The sequence below is a fragment of the Coturnix japonica genome, chromosome Z (genome assembly GCF_054131305.1).
Source record: "Coturnix japonica strain WE chromosome Z, WE-NBRP24, whole genome shotgun sequence".
Lineage (NCBI taxonomy): Eukaryota > Metazoa > Chordata > Aves > Galliformes > Phasianidae > Coturnix > Coturnix japonica.
The window spans coordinates 26,217,960-26,238,356 of record NC_140702.1 but is presented as its reverse complement, the minus strand read 5'-3'; the positions used below and the strand labels follow the sequence as shown (position 1 = coordinate 26,238,356).

At 40.8% G+C, this 20,397-nt stretch overlaps 1 protein-coding gene across 2 annotated transcripts in view; it reads right to left on the bottom strand.

The window, feature by feature from the left end:
* CAMK4 (calcium/calmodulin dependent protein kinase IV) overlaps nucleotides 1-19,370 on the bottom strand; it is a 144,151-nt gene extending 124,781 nt beyond the window's left edge. For both annotated transcript variants that reach the window (XM_015849459.3, XM_085529859.1), the window contains exon 1: nucleotides 19,103-19,370. In XM_015849459.3, the coding sequence (XP_015704945.1) occupies nucleotides 19,103-19,224 (122 nt within the window). In that variant the 5' untranslated portion in view covers nucleotides 19,225-19,370. The remainder of the gene's footprint in view (nucleotides 1-19,102) is intronic.
* Between the last annotated feature and the right edge of the window lie 1,027 nt (nucleotides 19,371-20,397).

Sequence of the window (20,397 nt, the reverse complement as noted above, 5' to 3'; positions counted from 1 at the left end):
CTTTCCTCTTCACAGTCATCCAAGCTACTCTGCCCCAGCCTATGGGTTGTGTGGTTACATGTGGTTACTGTAGCCAGAGTGCAAGACCCAGCACTTGACCTTATTGAATTCACCTCAGCCCAGCAGTCCAGCTTAACTCTGAAGGACCTCCCTACTCTCAGGCGGATCAACACCACTTCCGAACACATGTTCTGCAAACTTGCTGAGGATATGCTGAATCCTCTCATCTAGGTCATCAATAAAGACATTAAACAAGATGGGACCCAGTACCGACCCATGGGGGACACCATTTGTAAGAGGCCCCTTACGACCACTCTGTTTTGATTCTGTCTTCATACTGAGCACTGAATGCTAACCTACATTTCTGTTCCAAGATGAGGAACAGAGCTGAAGCTTCAGGTTAGGCTTCAGAATTCTGAAGACTGAGGGACTACTCTGGACCAGTATTCTTACATGCTTGCCCCTTTTTATTTAACTTTTTATGTTATTTGCTTCTTGCTACAGATGCAAGAAGGCTATTAACCTAGACTCATCTTCAACCAGTGCAGCTGTTGTTACACTGTTAAAGTTGAACAAATCTAGAACTACCAGGTCATTTCATATTTATACTAGAAATATATGATGTTTGCTCCAAAAGTAATGCCTCCTGTTTTAGTATGTTGGCTCACAATGTCAGAGGCAGATGTCAGTGCTGTGGCAGTAGAGATTGAGACTTCCCACCAATATTCCCTTACTTTTTGTGGCTGTGTAACAGATGGCAGCAGAGGGGCAGCCTGACAAAATGGTGTCTGACATGGAAATGCATATGAGGCAAAGGTGTGTCACTGAAATGCAGAAAAAACTGCATTTACTGACATTTTTTGACACCTGCTGAATGACTATGGAGTCCAAACAGTGGGTAGGAGCACAAGAGCAGTTGGTTTGTTTCAACAGTGACAATGGTAACACTGGGTCACCTCCACCACTGCAGAGTTTTACAGTGTACCATGGAGGCTCTTGTTCATCACCAGTGAAAACACAGAGATAATAGTAGAGACTGTGCTGGAAAACAGCGTAGCTGAGATTCAGCTCTGTCAAACAGCATTTGTGTGCTCTTTGTATTTGCTATAGTTTCCATGGAATCATTACTTTCAGAGTACCCTACATATAGGCACATACTACTCAATCTATAGAATATGGGATTTCTAGGTGAGACTAGACGAGATTTTGAAATGACTCTGAAAATAAATGCTTGCTGTTTCTAGATAAGATGTTTCCAGAAATATCACCATGAAGCTTATCCATCCTACCACTCAAGTTACTTTTTATTGAAAGCCAAATGTAAGCTTTCCTTAAATACCACAAAGCATATACAGTGTGCTACATACTCATCTTTGACAGCAACAGTGTCAATTTGTATATATTTTCCATTAGTTGGATATTAACAATGTAGAACGGCACAGCATCAGCCATCAAAGAGATTCTGATTTCAATCTGAGGTAAGAATGCAGCCAGGAGAAATTTGCTGATCCCTTATTGATGTCAACAGATCAATACCAAACTTGCATCTATCAACAAAAGGACACTAAATACTATCCCAAATCATCAAAATAGTCCCTGGTATCATGGGTAGCCATTTCATAAAGCCTCCCCGGTAGAATGATCACATACAAATTTTATGCACATTTCCTGTGTCACCTGCCTTTATTGAAAAGGCTGTTACAGAACTGCAGATGGCAACACATTTTCTCCTAGATTACATTTGTTTTTGTAACCACTTCCCTTCTCCTTTGTGTACAGGAACAGTCCTTTAATTTAAGGGAAATATTCTACCTCACAGGTGTGACTCTCTGCTGGAGAACCATCATCACCTTTCCCCTACACCATCTGCTCTGAGCCCAACTCCTCCACAGTACATTTTCAGATGATAAAATTTACAGAAAAGTTTAAACCAGATTTTTCATAATACATACAAAGGGTGTCATTTTGCATCACTGTTGCCATCACAGTCACTTTCTACATCCGTGATAATTATGCTGGATGAAAATCAAGGACAAATCAGGATCTATCTCTCACATACATAATTTTCAAGTACCATTTAAAAACACGCTATTATTCATTTTTGTTTAATAGAGTTACTAGATCTGAGTCCTTCTACATTCAGGAATGATCAATTTGATTTACATTCCTAAAATGGGAAGAGGAAAATGGGAAACCTACCCAAATAATGAAATTTAATTCCTCATTTCTATGAAACATCAAGACTTTGTCAAACTTTCGGACTAGCATACCAATTGTATCCTGCTTGGCACTTGCTTCAAGAAGATGGGTGCAGGAATGATCAACTTCTCAGCTTCTGAAACTGTGTCCATGGAATACAGTGGGCAATATTTCTTCCTCTCTGCATAAAGGAGATTGAGATCGCTTTCTAAAGAAAGTGCTAGGTGCTTAGAGGAAGCTGAAAATAGTCCTAGACTCTTCTGAGAGGAGCAAGGAGTTACTAAAATAAATGAAACAGATTCAATGTTGGTATGGGAAATATTGCAAGAATTTAGATCATTACACTATTTCAGTTTAATTGAAACAATGGGGAACATTTTTATAACACTTTTATGCTGTTTGGGATTTCTCTCCCTCGCAAGGAAACTTGCCTATGCAATCTAGCCTTCAACAAAAGCTTGTCAGAAACACACTACTCTTCATTACTTCAGTGCCATTTTGTTCCAACATGCAAATTTGAGCAATATTATTTTGTTTTGCTAGATAACTTAGTAATTTCATTAGCAATTCTGGCAGAAACTTAGAAGCTCAGCTTGATGATGAAGGTAGGAGACACTGGCAGTACAAGAGAAGGCTATGTTATGAGAAAGGAAGAGCTATGCTACCTGGAGATTGGGAGCAAGAGGAATGGGGAAAAGATAAACACTGTTAAATGCAATGTCAGTCACTGCAGACAAACAACAGGGATTTTGCTGTAAGACAGAATTTTTGTCAGCCACAAATAGGAAATGAAAATGGAACACAAAATCTTGGCAACAAACAAGTAGATGACAATAAATGACTAAGATAACAGCTGTGAGAAAGCTAAATTTGATCCTATCCAGTTCAACAATGTTTACTACTCTTATTAAAAAGTTTGAGAATGTTATGACTGTAGTCAGTAGAAAAACGCAACTTCAGCAACATCCTTCTGTTCCAACAGGAAGTCGCATCATATGAACATGTCATGATTTTGTTGTTTGTTATTGGTATTCCACACCATAACATCGTGCAGTGCACTGGGAGTCAAAGAGTTAATAGTGAAGCTCCGGACTCAGAAGAATAAACCATGATTCCCAGAAGACCACACTTTTTCATTTCTGTTCTCCAGGGAAGGAAAGACAAAACTGACTGGAAGTCAGGAGACTATTTCTTTGTTTCTGGCAGTTTTCAGAAACTCTCTCACTTATTTATTAGTTTCAATCCCAATGAACTTGTATTTTGCTACTCTAAGCAGTAAACTAAGTTTGTTTTCCTCCTCAGATTTATGCTGCTGTTTTGTTGTTGGTGTTATTGTTGTTTTCCCTTTTGTTCCTTCCTATTTTCTTCCCCCTTTCCAGTTGGTAGGCTTGTGGGACAACTGTCCCTCAGTCACAGATAGATACAGAGATAAAGGCATGACAGAATTCTGTTCCAATTTTGGTATAACAGGTAAAATACAGTGCAAAGAGGGACCAAAGATGAGATGAAAGCAGGAAAACAAACACCTGTATTAATATTCTCATAAGACCACACTGTACAACTTACTCTAAATCTGGAGAATTTCATCTTGTATCTTTAATAAACAATGAATGCAAAATGGGAAAATGCTCATAAATTTCATTCAAAGTTGCTGAAAAGCTCTATGCTGTGAAACAACACATTATTCCTACCACGCTGATGCTTGAAAATAAGATAAAGTAACTGAAAATAAAGCAATTGCTAGTGTACTGAAATTCATCATGGGAAGGAAAATGGTTTTTCATCTCTGTCAATTCACCCTTACAAGCATTTGAATTCTCAGATAAAACAACATGTAATAGACATGACTATGACTCCCCAGCATGAAATGTTGTCTTCCAACAGGTACGTGCCATTGTGTATACCACCCCTTCTACTCACTATTTTTCTGCTTGCAAATTTGCATGGGTTGTAAGTAGTAAAGAACATAATAAAATGGACTCACATATTCAGCACAGTTAGAAGGCACGGTTCATAAGAAGCACTGTGTCAAATTATTTTAACAGGCTATCTGGTAAACATTCATTGTATTCCCTGACGAACATAACCAGTTCACAAAATACAGACTGACAGTAGAAAAACTAACTCTACTTTTAAAATAAGTTTCACTGGCTTTAATTTATATGTTCTTCTGCAAGTTCAATTCTAATATGATTATTTCCATCATAAAAGATGTTTCATCTTATTTCAAGTCACGTAGAAATAGACTATGAGTTGGTCCTGGATTCTTCCCTTTTTAGTACGAAAATGTTGCAAGAGTAATAAAAATAAACCATGCCAGCTGAAATGACTTCAAGGTAACTTGGGCTATTGCTTTAGCTAGATCAGCCAAAGATTCAAATGGCCAAAAAAAACCCCTAACAAAATAAAACACTGTTCTGCTGAAGAAGAGAAGGCAGAGGAGGAGACTCAGATTGTTTTGTCATTTGAAATGAATGATTCTCTAGAAATAGAAGAGTATTCTTTCTCTGCTACTGCCAATCAAATGAACTCTATGAGCAACTTCTAATAGTAATAAATGCCTTTTCCCCTCAGTTTTATTCATGTTCCACCTTCTTTCTAGCACCGAAGATATGAATTATGCATGGAAATGGGATTTGAATTTAAATTTAAAGAAAAAAAAAATTACCTGCATATTTATTATGATGGAGATGGGTTTCATCTCCATGAGAGTGAGAATGAAAAACATTCCTATGAATTTCAGGGTACCTCTTTCAATGAAAATTTTCCACCATATTGACCCAATTTGGTGACTGATTAGTGATCCTACTCACACACAGACTTAATTTTATCTACAAGTTCTAATTCTATTCTTGTTGTACTTAAGATATTCTTGAATTAAATTTATCAATTTCTCCTCTTCCAGCAGGAAATAAAATCAATGCATTTCTGCCATTTTTTTTTAATTTTATTTTTTTTTTAAGCATCAAATGTACTGCTTCAGAAGTAGTAGTTATTTGATGTTGCAAGAATATTTTATCACGATTAGCTTCAGCTCTGTCTTTCAATTTAAGTCAATCTCCTGCTAAATAAAGACCATCAAATAGTGAGTGAATGCTGCACTCTCTAAACACTTACAACACTTACATTTCATGTCTGTTTGCAAAGAACAAATCAGAGTGACAGGTACAAGACTGTTTGTCATCTTTTTTCATCTGGACACCCAAAACCTGAAGTCACTGAAAAAGTATCATAAGTCATTTTCTAAATAGTCATCACTATCATGTTATCATGTTAGTGTTTCACCTTGAGTACTGCGTGCAGCTTAGGGTATCAAAATACAAGGAGGACAGAAAATTATTTGAGAACATTCAAAGGAGGGCTATGAAGACTGGGAATGGTCTGGATAGGAAGACCAGGGGCAGGTCCTCTGGTTTGTTCAGCCCAGAGCTGAGGAGCAGCCCCATGGCAGCTGCAGCTCCTCAAAGGGAGTGGAGGGCAGTGCTGAGATCTGCTCTGTGTGACAGAGACAGGGTCCAAGGGAATGGCATGAAGCTGTGCCAGGGGAGGGGCAACTAGGGGTCAGGGAAAGGATCTGCACCAGAGGGCGGTGGGCATGGAACAGGCTCCTCAGAGCAGGGGGCACAGCCCCAAGTGTCCACGTCCAAGACAAATTTGGATAATGCTATCAGATATACAGTTCAAAATTTAAGTGGTCCCATGTAGAGCCCGGAGTTGGACTCAACAATCCTTATAGGTCCCTTCCAACTCAGGATATTCTGCGCTTCTAAAAAGCGTTAGAAAAATCAACTTTTCAACCCTGCTCATAATTTTACCACTGTAATCAGCCAGAAAAGCATGCAGACTTGAAGAGAATTTAGGGAGGTAGATTGCTTGTTGTCCATACAACAGAAAGAACAGGGTAGGATGAATACAGCAAAGCTAGAAAGTGAAAACATCCATGCACTCCTATCTTGCATGTGTCTATAACAAGATTATGTCTATGATGGCATAGAAAACTGACAAGTGAATATCTCCCACCAGGAAAACAAACAACTGGCACTGTATTCATATACCATAACACAACTGTAGATAATCTAGAAAACAAATGAATAGTAAAAAATAATTTTTAAGAAGACACTATTCAACCATGACAGACTTTAACTTGAGGCATCATAAGACCTATTAGGTGATCTATTTTCTTTGCAAAATTATACTGTAAAACACCTCTATTTTTAAGAAATACTATTTCGTGCCAAAGGAGTTGAAGTAAATTTCTGGCCAAAGTATGTTCTTAAAATACTTATTGGTCCAGAATATTAGGCCAGTGCAGGACACCAGGACACCTAATAAATCAAATGGTAAACACCATTTTGAACATTTAATCAATCTGAAAGACACATTTTCTTTAGTTTGAATAAAATTCAAATTTAGTCTCCAAAGAGCATAAGCAGGTAGGAGGACTCATTATCAACTAAAAGTTGTACAATCAGTCATCCACAGAAGAGACACAAAAATCCACTCTTTTCAATTCAGTATTTATTTGTTTATATTTTTACTGCCAAGCACAATGTAAAATCCCATAGCATAGCAGTCTTTTGTACTGACAGCATGCTTCCATTAACTGGATTATTCAGGCAAATCATTAAGAATATTATTTCAAAAGTACATTAAAATAATACCAAACTTCTTATTCAATGGATATTCCTTAATACCTCGTATGCTTTTTTTATTTCCTTTTTTTTTTTTATTTCCATTCATGACAGCAAAGTTACTGAATGTAATTTATTCAGATTAAAATGAAAATCCTGGATTTTATTCTGAGCTACTCTCAACTTAGTTACATGCATTTGACATCTACTAGTGTCAATGGTTTGGGTTTTTTTAATATGGGGGGAAAAAAAGTCCACAAACAATTCAAAATTTGTCATGAACTGATACAGCTGAGAGATTCCCTCAATCACATAATGCTTTCATACTGTTTACATGAGAAAGCAAAATCAAGATAACTGGAGAATATATTTTCATACATAATATTCAGTTTTCCAAAAGCTAGTGGAGCAATTAGGGTCATCCTCAAGAATAAAAGCATTAAAAATCGGTAGCATTATCTCACAAAGGCAGCAACCTGGTAGATATGGACATGTTTCAAAGACTAACACTAAAAGACATGGAGCAGTATTGATATAATTATGATAACCTGAACACAGGAAAAAAAAATTCCTTGCAATAAAGAAAACCTGAAATTCAGAGAGAAAGAAAACTGTTCTAGAATGCTACCTCTTTCTTAAGCCTGATTAAGTGCTTTTTTTCCCCAAGAAGCCTGGAGAAAAGCTAGAGGAAAGACGCATCATTATTTTTTTTTAGCAGTGTTTTTTTTTCTAGAGTGTCTGAGGAAAATAGCTGAGGAGATTACATCAGTTCTGAGGTCAAGTTGCATTTTTGGCATCTTATTCATGACATATGGACACTCACCATGAGCTATGCATCTAAGCAGAGACTATACATTTGTTCAAAGCTTTAGATTTGGGTGTTGATGACACTGAGGAATTTTATGCTTGTTTTGCCACTGCTTTATCTATCCCAAAAGCCAACATAAATAGATGGTAGCCTTAATAAACTGTAAAGATAATTCAACAGATGGGTTCTTGTTCCTCATCTTTTGATTTACATGTTTCAGTTCTTGAATTCCAACAGGTATAGCTGCATAAGGGAAAAAGACAACTGAGTTTTTCAGATGATAACTTCAGTTATGTTGCAATTCACATGCAATCCTGACCATGGAGTATGGTGGTTCATGCCCGGTAATTTCCCTCTGGTTATCCTCTACAGATCAAATTCAAGAAGACCATAGGTTTTGCTTGCTACAGACTGAACAGTCCCTTCCAAGGTCATATTGTTGTACAGTGTCATATCTTTATTTTACAAGGAAAACAATACCTCCTTAGGAATCTGTCCTCAGATCAACAGATGCAAATATTGATAGTTTCTGACAGTCTCTGTGTTAGTGATAGTTACCTATCCAAATTAACCATGCAATTTTTGCGTTCATTCTTTCTCTACTTCTAAGGAAGCAGAATTGATTCTGAAAGGTCCTTGGTGATACCAGGCAAAACATTTGCAAGTACGCCAATGGTTATACACAGAAAGAAGAATGGGATTCATCCAACTGGTGCAGGGGATTTCTGGTTATGCAACAGTTCTTTGTAGGAAGCAGCCGAGGTTAAAGAGACACTCTTCCTTTAGTGGCTAGCCCTTAACATGTGCCCAAGGTGGTTACACCCTGTGTCTCCCCCTTCTGGTGCACAGGTGCAAACATTTGCCTGGGCCCCCAGGCCAGCCACACCCATTCTTCAGATGCTCAAACACCAGTTCAAGCCATGGCCTAACAGTTCCTCTACAATTCTATAATAAAAAGGTGCATTTGCAACATGTATTGGTATACAGTCTTATCAACACTACTTCATCTTTCCATTTTAAACAATACATAGTCTAAGAAATTGAGGACACGCAGTGCATATGTTTTGCAAGCATACAACACTGAAAAATGTTCCAGGATATTTCATTCTCAGTGATCCTTTCTATGGCACCATGCTGACAAATCTTAAAAAACACACCTTACTTACACAGTAACAACCAACCCTCTCTGCCCAGTAGCCTCAGGGGAAATGTCATTCTGCCCTAAGGACACATAATCCTCAGCAGTCCCTGTACACCAGAGCTGCTGCAAAATAGATCATTCAGACCTGAACCTTTCCTGTTAAACCCGTTCATGACAGAACAGTAACTTAGGAATGAGTTTGGTTTTTAAGACCAGGAAGCAGTAATTTAAAACATTTTCTGGCGATTCACCAAAGACAATGATAATGCAAGTAAGGCCAAACAAAGCATAACTAACAACAAACAGAAGAGTACTTCCAAGGTATCAATGACTGTAAAAGTTGTCATTCCAACCTATTTTTTAAAGTGGAGCAGAAGGCGAAAAAATGTAAATAACAAAAGTTGTAAAGGCATTAGGCAAACAGAAGACCAAAATTCAGCATCACTGTTTGAAAGCACACAGTACGTTTGCGTACCGTTTCCCAAAAAAGCATCATCTCACTGTAAAAAGATTATCCTTTGTGAAATTAATGACACTATTCAGATAATAAAGGTCTGCCTATTGCAAAGAGCGGGGAGCAGAACTGGTAAGAACTCCTAAATTAAGAAGTTAATAGAAAATATCTATTGTAAGTCTAAATTCAGGCTTCACTGTGAAAGTACAGAAGATTACAATTGTTTTCTTTTTATATAACCAGAACTCCTACCTAAGATTCATATTTGTTGTACTTATGTACATAAGTATTTTAAGCTTTGTGCTGAAATTTTGACACAGCATTTCCCAGAGACAGGAGAGTCATTTGGCTAGCATACGACCACAGAAAAAACATTTGTCACTACTATGATAAAACTGGTTCAGTCACTTGGACAGGTACAATAACAAGTGACAAGGCTGGAGATTACTCTTCTGTTAATAGAAATGATGTCATTATCTTTAACTCCTAAAAGTTGTATGTGTAAAAATCAAATGGCTTGGTATTCTTCGGAGGACTTATTTTAAGAGCTATTCATTTTCTCCATTTTTTAAAAATTAAAAATATGATAACCAAAATAGCTGACAAAAAAACCAAATGAACAAAAGAAAAAAGAAAAAAAAAAAAACAAAAAAAGCACTAAAAGAATAAATGGCTTAAAATAAAGAAGCAACAGTTCTGTGACATAATACTTTTCATCATGAATAGCACTTTAAATACATGAAAGCTGTGAAAGTCATACAGAATAATCATCTACCTGTTCCAACTATTCCACGCTGCTCCAGTAGTCATTTTTTTAGAGTCACGTTAACAGCTCAATTTATTGGAAGAACAATGCAATCAGTATACAGATTATTAAGCGTACAGAGATAATGTAATACTCTCCATGGTCTAACTATTCTTTCACTGCCCATTTTAGGCACTAGATTTTCATTTACACAGTATATATTCTCAGTGGCTTACAAGTTAATTAAAACTTGAGCAGACAGACAATGACCTGAGCATTACATTGAACATGTGGTATCGTAAACACCCTATTATCATGCTGCAGAGTAACTACAGTTAGGTTCAAACGCACCGCAATGGAGCACAGCAGTGGAACATGGTGTCAATGCATTAACACAAACATACAAACTTTCTGCAGCTTCTGTTGCAGACAAGATCTAATCTGGTCCTATGAACTGAATGTTCACAAGAGGTCTGAGTGGATTACATGTTCCTGAACTATATCTTCTGGTTCAGTTACATCCAGTCTGCTCTGTGCCTGCCAAGGATGCACCCTCATGCAGACAGAAGCACAGTGGGAGGAAGTAATTCGGGCATTTGCTTCCAGTGCTTCACTCATGAACCAAATTAAAACTTCAGTGTAGATGTACCCACAAATTGCCCTTTAAAAAAGAACGGTGAAATAAAATATTACAAATAAAATCTCAGCACTCCTGTAAATGAAAACATGTAAATACACGCCCTCATCAATAGTCCGTTCTGGTTCATATTTAAAATATAACAATTTCATTTCAACATCAGCCATGACAGGAAAAGCACACTTCCTCATTTCTTTTTAAAGCCTCTATGAAGCAGGTGCAGAGCTTGTAGTTCAATGCAAATTCCCAAGCTGCAAGAGAACATTTTTGCAACAAATTCCAACTGTAAAACAATAGTATCTATCATTCAGATAGAGTTACTTTTTAGATAAGTAAATAAGTAACACCTAAAACAAACATTTGGACAATGGATCAGCAGCAAACTTTTACGGAGGTTCAAAATGCCTGACTTTTTCTCCAAAATACCTGCCAATTTTTCTCCTAATTAAAGCCCTCAGATGAAATTGCATGTCTATTTTCAAATTGCCTTTATTTAAAGAATAGTACTGGAAAACTCTTTTCATACTTCTTCAATTAATTTTGTTGTTGTTTCGAATCAAACTGTTGAACTGATCAAGATACAATTAAGAAAATACCCATATTGGTTGTTAAAACCTGGATAATTACATGGTCAAGCTCTGGTTCCTGCTGCCCAAGTGAGGCATTTCACCAATAACACTGGGCTGAGAAGTTATAGGCCTTTTATGTAACACATTCAGTGCTTTGTGACAATTTATATTTATGATTCTTGGCAGGTAAACATATTTTAAGAGGGATTGATTTCTCCTACTTCTTAGAGACTTATCTTACTCAACAGAAATCTCTCTAATGTTCTCTTTATGGCCAACTTAACACTGAACTCTCTTCCCCACAAGAGTATAGATTCAACAGGAAGAGTAAAGAGCATGTTCACCATGGAAGAGCCTGTTTTCATACATTAAGGACATTTTTCAAGGAGGAAGATGAGGCAAGCATAAAAGAGCATTAAAGTCTTCAATTAAACCTACAATACCAGTGCAACAAGTGAAAAAGACAATTCTCCATGTCCACCTACCTTGTGGATGCCTTGGTCCCACAAGGATGTTATATCTTATCTTCCTCCTTCAACCAGAGCTCCAGTATAACACAGTAGTGTTAAGGGAAGCCTCAAAATCCCACCTTCAACAGCCTTCCCTATCCACTGACCAGCTGCCTTCACAGAAACTCTTGCTACTCCTCTGCAGATGAGAGCTGCCAGGATAAGAAGATGCAAGTAATGGCACTACATGGCACAGTGACAGGCTATACCTGCAGTCTTTGGTCAATGACAGATTTCCAAGAGGAATTCTTACCTCCATTTAGCAAAGCACCCTCCACACAGATTTGGACAGCTAGCACTGCATGCTGTCAGCAGCACATGTGTCTCCCAGAAAATCATCAAATCCAGCACTGGGAGTTGCAAACCACTAAACAGAAGTACTGATGAATGAGTAACCTACCCCAATGAAAAACAAATATTTTTCAGAGTAAACATAGAGAACAGTGTGCATAGCAAATGACTATTACAGTAGACAAAAAAAAAGACACAACTTTTTTTTTTTTTTTTTTCATATAATCACAGGACACCTCAGGTGGCACAAGGAACATCAAGTACAACTCCTGACTCCACATGGCACACCCAAAAATCAAGCCATGCCTGAGAGCACTATCCAAATGTTTCTTGGATTCTGGCACATGGGGCTGTGCCCACCACTTCATTCTAGTAAAGAAATCCCCCCAACACAGCTCCATGACGTTCTCTCCAGCCCTGTTGCTGCCACAGAGAAGAGTCCAGCACTACCCTTCTGCTCCATGTGAGGATCTGCAGCCACCATGAGGCCTCCTCTCAGCTCCTCTGCTCTGGGCTGAACAAACACAGAGATCTCATCTGCTCCTCAAATACCTTGCCCCCCAGATCCTCCCTCATCTTTCCAGTTCTCTTTTGGGTGCTAATAGTTTTTGTTTTCTTATGTTATGACACCCAATCTGCACCCAGTGCTGGAGGTGAGGCCACACAGTGCAGAGCAGAGCAGACAACTCCTCCTCTCTCCCAGTGTCATTGCTGGATTGGGTGCACCGCAGGATATGGTTGGTCCCTTGGGCTGTCATGGCACACTGCTGCCTCATGTTCAACTTACTGCTGAGCAAGCCTTATCAGCAGGGCAGCTCTCCAGCATATCTCTTTGTTTATTTTAATGGAGGAATAGATGGGAAACTTTCAAAGCAAAAATTCTTTGAACTTCAAACAATCAAACACAAAAGCAACTAACTGCTATAAAGTTATAGATACTGAACAGAGCTGCCTTATCTCACCCACTACTGATATCACAGAAGTAGATGCTTTTATGTCAGCATTTATGAATATGTTAGACTGAGTGAGATTTGTCATTCGACAGAATGAAATCAAAGCAGGTTGCTCTGAAAGTAATGCCTCCTATTTATTTCCATGGAAACCACAATAAGTACAAAGAGCAAAATAGCACTACTTGATAGAAAAAAATCTCAGCTATAAAAAGTTATTTTCAACAATAGTCACACTATCAGCAATGATGTTAACATAATGTTGGAAATGTATAACTCGTCATTGGTAACAATGTGATTCAGGAAACAATCAACTTCAGCCTCATATTGGTTCAATAGCTCCTGACAAACTTGCATATGGTGTTCACTCTGTTATTTTGTGAGCATCTCTGGGGCCCATATGGCGAAATGGTCTGCAATATTTCAACATTGCCACCATTGTTCCAAATGCATTGAAGCCAATATTCTGCTTCATACAGAGTTTCCTGTTTGCAATCCATCAGTTCACATGGGTGTGCTGATCAAGACTCTCTTCATTTTGTGGCGTGACAGCTATGCATAGATGTCTGGAATATGGCTTGTCTTTCCTGTCTGAAATCACCCACTGCCTCAGTGTGCTCACATCCACTGTTTGGACTCCATAAGAATTCAGAAAGTGTCAACTGAAGCCACTTTTCTCATGTGGAGGGATTGAGCGACACATCTTCACATCCTACACATTCACATAAGATTCCATTTTGTCAGACTGCCCCTCTGCAGCTATCTGTCACATGGCAACAAAACATACTGGAATACTGGTGGGAAGTTTCAGTCTCTGCTGCCGTATCACTGAAACCTGTCTCTGATGTTGTGGGCCAACACAATAGAATCATAAACCCACGAAGTTGGAAAGGACCGACAAGATCATCTAGTCCAACCATCCTCCCATCACCATTGCTACCACAAGCCACTAAACCATATCTTGTAGCTCTTCATCCAGATGCCTCTTGAATACTGCCAGGGATGGCAACTCCACCACCTCCTTGGGCAGCCATTCCAGTGCCTGACCACTCTCTGAGAGAAAAGGTTTTTCCTTATATCTAATCTAAATCTCTTCTGATGCAACTTGCAGCCATTTCCACAGGTTCTGTTTGTTGCCTGGGAGAAGAGGCCAAGCCCCCCTCATCACAACCTCCCTTCAGGAAGTTGTAGAGTGCAATGAGGTCTCCCCTGAGCCTCCTCTTCTACAGACTAAACAATCCCAAATCCTACAGCTGCTCCTCATAAGATTTGTGCTCCAGACCCCTCACCAGTTTTGTTGCCCTTCTCTGGACATGTTCCAGGGTCTCAATGTCTTTCTTGTATTGAGGGGCCCAAAACAAAATGCAATACTCAAGGTGCAGCCTCACCACTGCTGAGTGATTACCTCCCTGCTCCTGCTGGCCATGCTATTTCTAATGCAGGCTTGCCAGCTGGGCACATTGTCAGCTCCTGTTCAGCCAAGCATCAACCAACACCCCCAGGTCCCTTTCCTCTTCACAGTCACCCAACCACTCAGCACCAAGCCTATAGTGCTGCATGTGGTTACTGTAGCCAAAGTGCAGGACCCAGCACATGACCTTGTTGAACCTCATCCCATTCACCTCAGCCCAGTGATCCAGTTTATCTACATCCCTCTGAAGGGCCTCCCTACCCTCAGGCAGATTGACACTACCTCCCAACTTGGTGTTATCTGCAAACTTACTAAGCGTACACTCAGTCCCCTCATCTAGGTCATCAATGAAGATATTAAGGAAGATGGGCCCCAGTTCTGAACCCTGGGAACACCACTTGTAACAGCTTGCCAGCTGGACTTAACTCCATTAACCACATTAATGCCTGTTGGGCATGGCCCTCTAGCCAGTTCCTTACCCAGTAAAATAGAAGGCATTACTTTCACAGCAGTCTTCATAGCACATAATCCATTCTTTGGACTTAAATTCTCTGTCCTCAGAACTCCTCAAGGCACCCATGATTCAGCTACCACTATCAATTCAAGGTAAATTACAAGTACCAAGCATCTTTAGGTTTTCAGCACAGATCTAACTGAAGGTAGCTTTGCATGACTCAAACTATCTTTCTTACACAAAGAAGAATTCCCATAAGATTTTTATATATAAATATATATTATATATATATCTTTTTCTTTTATGCTTGCTTACAAAACTAAAAGCACTTAGCATTTTGTAGAAAATACTTCCAGACTCTCTTGACCATTTGATATGTCTGCAGTACAGCTGCAAAAGTAACATTTGTCAGTTTCAATCAAATTATAATGAAGTTTGACACAATTAAGCAAGAAAGTGCAACTTAGTAAAATATTAATTAAAATTCCAGCAAAGAGAAACTTTTGTGATATTTCTGTGTATTAAAATATTTGTTACTGAATTACTTCTTCCCTCATACAGTACTACTGTACCAATCCTAATTTCAGAAACACCATACCAAACTATACTGTGTGTGTTACAAATGGCTAACAAAATGTTTCAGTCTTTATTGAATGCACAAGCTTAGAACCCAAGATTATTAAAATATTTTTCCAAGAGTGTGACAAATAATCTTTCAGCTGACATACAGTCCTGAAAAAAAGCTGTAAGTCACCGATGCATCCACCTTCAGAGAACTAACAAATACATTTTGTAAAACAAAGACAAAAAATTCATCTTTACAGCATTTTGGAAGTGGACTAACAAAAAGGTGAAGTAGCCAAGCATTAAGTAGGATGTAAAAATAGCTGTCCTGGTTCAGAATAATAGTCTCAATCAGAATACTGTCTCTAAGAGTGGCCGAACAGAGATGCCTCAAGACAAACATGAATAGAGCAAACCTATATCAATACTGTCAAAGCATATAGCACTGAAGAACTTATGGTTCAATAACTAGCAATTTTATATTTAATCAGTTTCACTGGGTTTCTCTAAAGTAAACTCGCCTAGCTGCCTCTTGTAAATTTACAGCATCCACAGTATCCAGTGGATATGAGATCCACCACCTAAATAGGCACTGTTCTACATCCAACTTAGGGTTTCCCAATATATAGTCTAAATCTATTCTTTTTCAGTTTAAAGCCTTCTATTTGTCTTGTCACTATCTGCTCTTCTAAAAAGTCCCTCCCCAGCTTTCCTGTAGACCCCCTTCAGGTACTCTTCTCCAGGCTGAAGAGCCCCACCTCTCTCAGCCCATCCTCATAGGGCAGGTGTTACTGCCCTCTGATCATCATCATAGCCCTTCTCTGGAGCTGCTCCAACAGCTTGATGTCTTTCTAGGGGACTCAGACTTGGATGCAACACTACAGGTTCTCAGGAAAGCAGAGCAGAGGGGCAGAATCACCTCCCTCAACCTGCTGGTCACGGTTGAAGCAATCCAGGATATGTTTGGTCTCAGCTGCAAGCACTCGCTGCAGGCCTACGTTGAATCTTTCACCAACAAGCACCCCCAAAATTCTTTTCCTCAGTGCTGCTCAGGAAGCAAGATCTACTGATCACAGTGGCTAAGAGATTTACCAGGCACATTTTACAGAAAGATCTTTTTCCAAGGGGACTTCCATACTTGGCAACAGCTGTCCAAATACAGGCTTTTGCAGCCTAAAAAAAGACATACGCCAATCACTGTATCTTGAAGATGTTTTAGGACAGTGCCTCCTGATACTAATTTTAATATACTATTTTGACTTACTGCATCTAACAGGATGATTTAACGACATTTTACAACCTTGCCTAGATACACCATCACCACCAACAACCTGAGTATGCTTTGTAGATATATTCAAACTCACATCCAAATTAAAAGGCTGAATGTAAGATTACCAACAGCATACAATACAATTTTACAGTACACTTGGGAACCAAGAGGGATTATTGGATCTCTTTAAGATTTGCTAAGACACACTCAAGCTGCTGGAATAAGCCTGAGATTTGCAGCAGCACTCTGGTTGCTAGCACACAATGCATGGGTTTATCTGGGTTCACCATGGGACCTGAGCACCAAGATCTTGCTGCTAAACCACCAATGCAATTTCCCCTTGGAACACATACCCCTTGGAGATCTCCATCCCACAAGCACACCATGATCTTTGTTTCAGATGGTTATATTCTCCCATTTGCATTCTGCTTTTATTTTAAATTTCATTCCCTAGTACTGTCCAACAGCATAGCAGATTTAGTGGCTCACACACCTCAGCTAGCTGGGTGTGGTTGTTTCTTACTAAAACCTCCTGTTACAGTTTTGGCATCTGCTGTCTCACCCCATACAATGGCACTCTCCTTGCACCCCCACCCTGCCTGGTCATTATGTGCAGGGCCTGTTGCATACAATGAGGTGCAAAGGACTTTATACTTGGAACTAATAACAATCACAGTTTCACCACTGGTGCTCAGACACCTGACAGCAGACACCTAGTTCAACAGAACCAGTTCTAAGTTGTATGACAAGTCAGTCATCTAAACCCATAAATAGCGAGCAGCCTAAGAATCCCTTGGAGAGTGTTCTTGCAAACAGTTATCTGCACACCAGAATCTCCCCTTGAGTAGGGACACCATTCATGGTGCAGAGATTCACTCAGGACATGGTTATGTCTTGCTAACAGACCCTGGTGATTTACTGTTTTTAAGTTATACTAGCTTTGCTAAGATTTGATATTAGACTCATTTTGCATCCCCTAGCCTCCGTGTAGCAAATAAAGAAGGATATTTAGCCATTTTGAATCTTGTTAAGTTGCCATTATCATTGCTCAATTTACCATCTTGTTTATATCAATAAATATCTTTCTGCCTTTTGAGAGGAGTGCGCAGCAATTTGGTCTCCTTCTGCAACACATTGCAAGGTAGAAAACCCCACTATGCTGCAGCTATTAAGGACCTGACTTCCTCAGAAGTCAACATTTTCAAGTCCCTTCTCAAGCTATGAGATGAACACACCTCATATCAATACTACGGATTCCCCAAAAACTAAGCTCACATTTTCTAGCAGGTAAGCTTAAAAGACTCCAGGCAAACCACACAGTGCAGCACTTATTCAGGTGACAAGAGTTGCTATCAACTGCTGTTGCTCAGCAATGTGCGCTACCGTGTCAGTTCTGGAAACACAGCCGACCTGACTACTTCCTCCTTTACATTTTTATGTTCCTGCACAGATGTGTGATAAAGTGCCAACTTCTGAAAGGGCATAAAATCCTGCTTAAATTTCAGGCACAACAGTGGCAAAAAGGTAGCAGCAAATGCTTGAGACCTAGCCAGAAAGCCAAGAAAAATGTTTTATTGTGTTCCAACAGCTTCTCCTGCCCCTTTTAGCTACAGAAGGCAAGTACAGGTGCGTTCATAGCAATACTTTTCATTGTGTGTCCTCTCAGCAAAGAAATGTGCCAAGGAACCATAGTATCACCTGCAAATTTCCCACTGTCATCTGGGATTTTAACAAATGATTATTGTTAGAATTCTCAATTGCTGTTATCCACTGATTTGCTGACTCAAGTCATCTGGTGCAAGATTCTTTCTAATGCTTTCCTTTTCCACTGTCTTTTTTTAAAAAAGTGTTATTTCCTACCTGTAAATATAAACCATCAGCTGGATTTTGAAGGGGAAAACCTGAATCTTACACGGGGCTTCGATTAAAAAAATAAATAAATAAATAAATTTTAAAAAAGAAAAAAAATAAAAAAATAAAGGAAACAGACAGACAAACTGAGGACTTAGGACCCTTAAGCCGCCACGCAGGAGCACCAGGGCAGGACTGACTGCAATCCGTGGCTGACAAGAGGCCTGGTTACGGCCGCTGCCCGGGCTGCGAGCTGACACCCGGGCTGAACGGGGGGACAGGGACTGCAGGTCTGGCACGGAGAGAGGGAGGGACAGAGAGCACCTCGGGGTGCCTTCCCTCCCACCGAGGGGACGCAACAGGGCACTGGAACCCGCCGCTACAAGGCACCTGACTAACACGAACACACACCGCGGCTCACCCCGGGGCTGCCACCTCCCTGTGCCCATCCCGGGTCCCCGGAGCTCGACCCCTGGCTGCATCCCTCCGCCCGCAGCCACCCCGCCCCGCGGCTTTGTGCACACCAAAGTTTCGCCGCTCCCGACCCAACGAAGCGGGGTCCCGCCCCGGACCCGCCGCCGTCGCCGCCGCCGCCCCCACCCCGTCCTCCCCTCTCACCGTCCCAGCTCGGACTCCAGATCGAAGTAGTGGGTCAGGGTGTCCTTGTTAGAGCCGTCGATCCAGTAGTCGGGCGCAGGGCGGCTGGCCGAGCCCGAGCTCGAAGCAGAGGTGGAGGGCATGGTGACTTTCAGCGGGCCGGGACGGCCGCCGAGCGGTCCCCCTCTCCGCGCCGGCTGCAGGCTGCAAGCGGATGGGCTGCTGGAGCAGCGGCTGCAACGGCTCCCCAGCGGCTCCCCCAGCCCGGGGGGCGGGCCCGGGGCGGGGCGCGGGGCCGCGAGCGGGGGCTCGGCTGCTGCTGGTGGTGGGCGTGGGCCGGGGCTGGGCGGTGGGCGGTGGGCGGTGGCGCTGGTCGCGGGCCGGCAGGAGGCGAGCAATGCGGCTTCCCGGCGCAGGGCTGGAAGGCGGGTAAGGAGATGAAATTGCCGTGCTGCAATGGCACTCAGAGCAGGTTATGAAATCTGCAGCTCGCGAGATGCGTGCGGATGTAGCATTTGTTTCGCTGGGTATAGCGATCCCAGCAACGAGTGTCGGTACGAAGGCAGCTGCTTTTGGTTTGATGTTGAGATCCAGCAGCAGCCGCAGCCGTGTGTACCTCGCATGCACGGCACCAGCCCCGCTCACGGCCCCGCCGTGCCACGCACACACCGCCGCCCTCGCTCACGCGGGCCATGTGCAGGCCGCGCCGCAGCGCTGACATCGAGTCCGGTCCTCCCGTCCTCAGCCGCACGCCTGCTTCTGAACGCTGAATTCCTTGCCCGGAGCACAGCATCCTATTCATTGCTACGTGTATAGTCATGTTTCCCAACCTGTCTTGTTTTCCCCATACAAGCAAGTGTGACTTCTGCTGTTCCCAGTATTCCTTCCCTAACCCAGGGGCAAGAGCTCTCCACTTGGAATGTCTTAATTCCTCAAAGGGCTACGTACATTAAAATAAAAAGAATAAATAAGAAAAGCTCTTCTTTGTTCAATCAGATATTAGACAAAACATCTGTTAGTCTGGCCATTTCAAATGGAAGGATATAAAATAGAAATATGAGAGACAAAAGAGTGGTAATACCCTTTCCCATCAAGTTTACTTCTTGCTGTTTTAAAATTAAAACACAGATCCCCATCGTGATTAGAAATTTTATCTTTTCAAAATAATCTTGGGACAAGTGAAAATAAATAAATACATAAAGTAACAAAGTAATCCTGAGCCCTGCTTTGAAAACCAGGATCTCCTCAGACCCAACATAGCAGAGCATGGCCAGGCCAGGGCTGGCAGTGAGCACACAGCATTTCACTGCTGACCG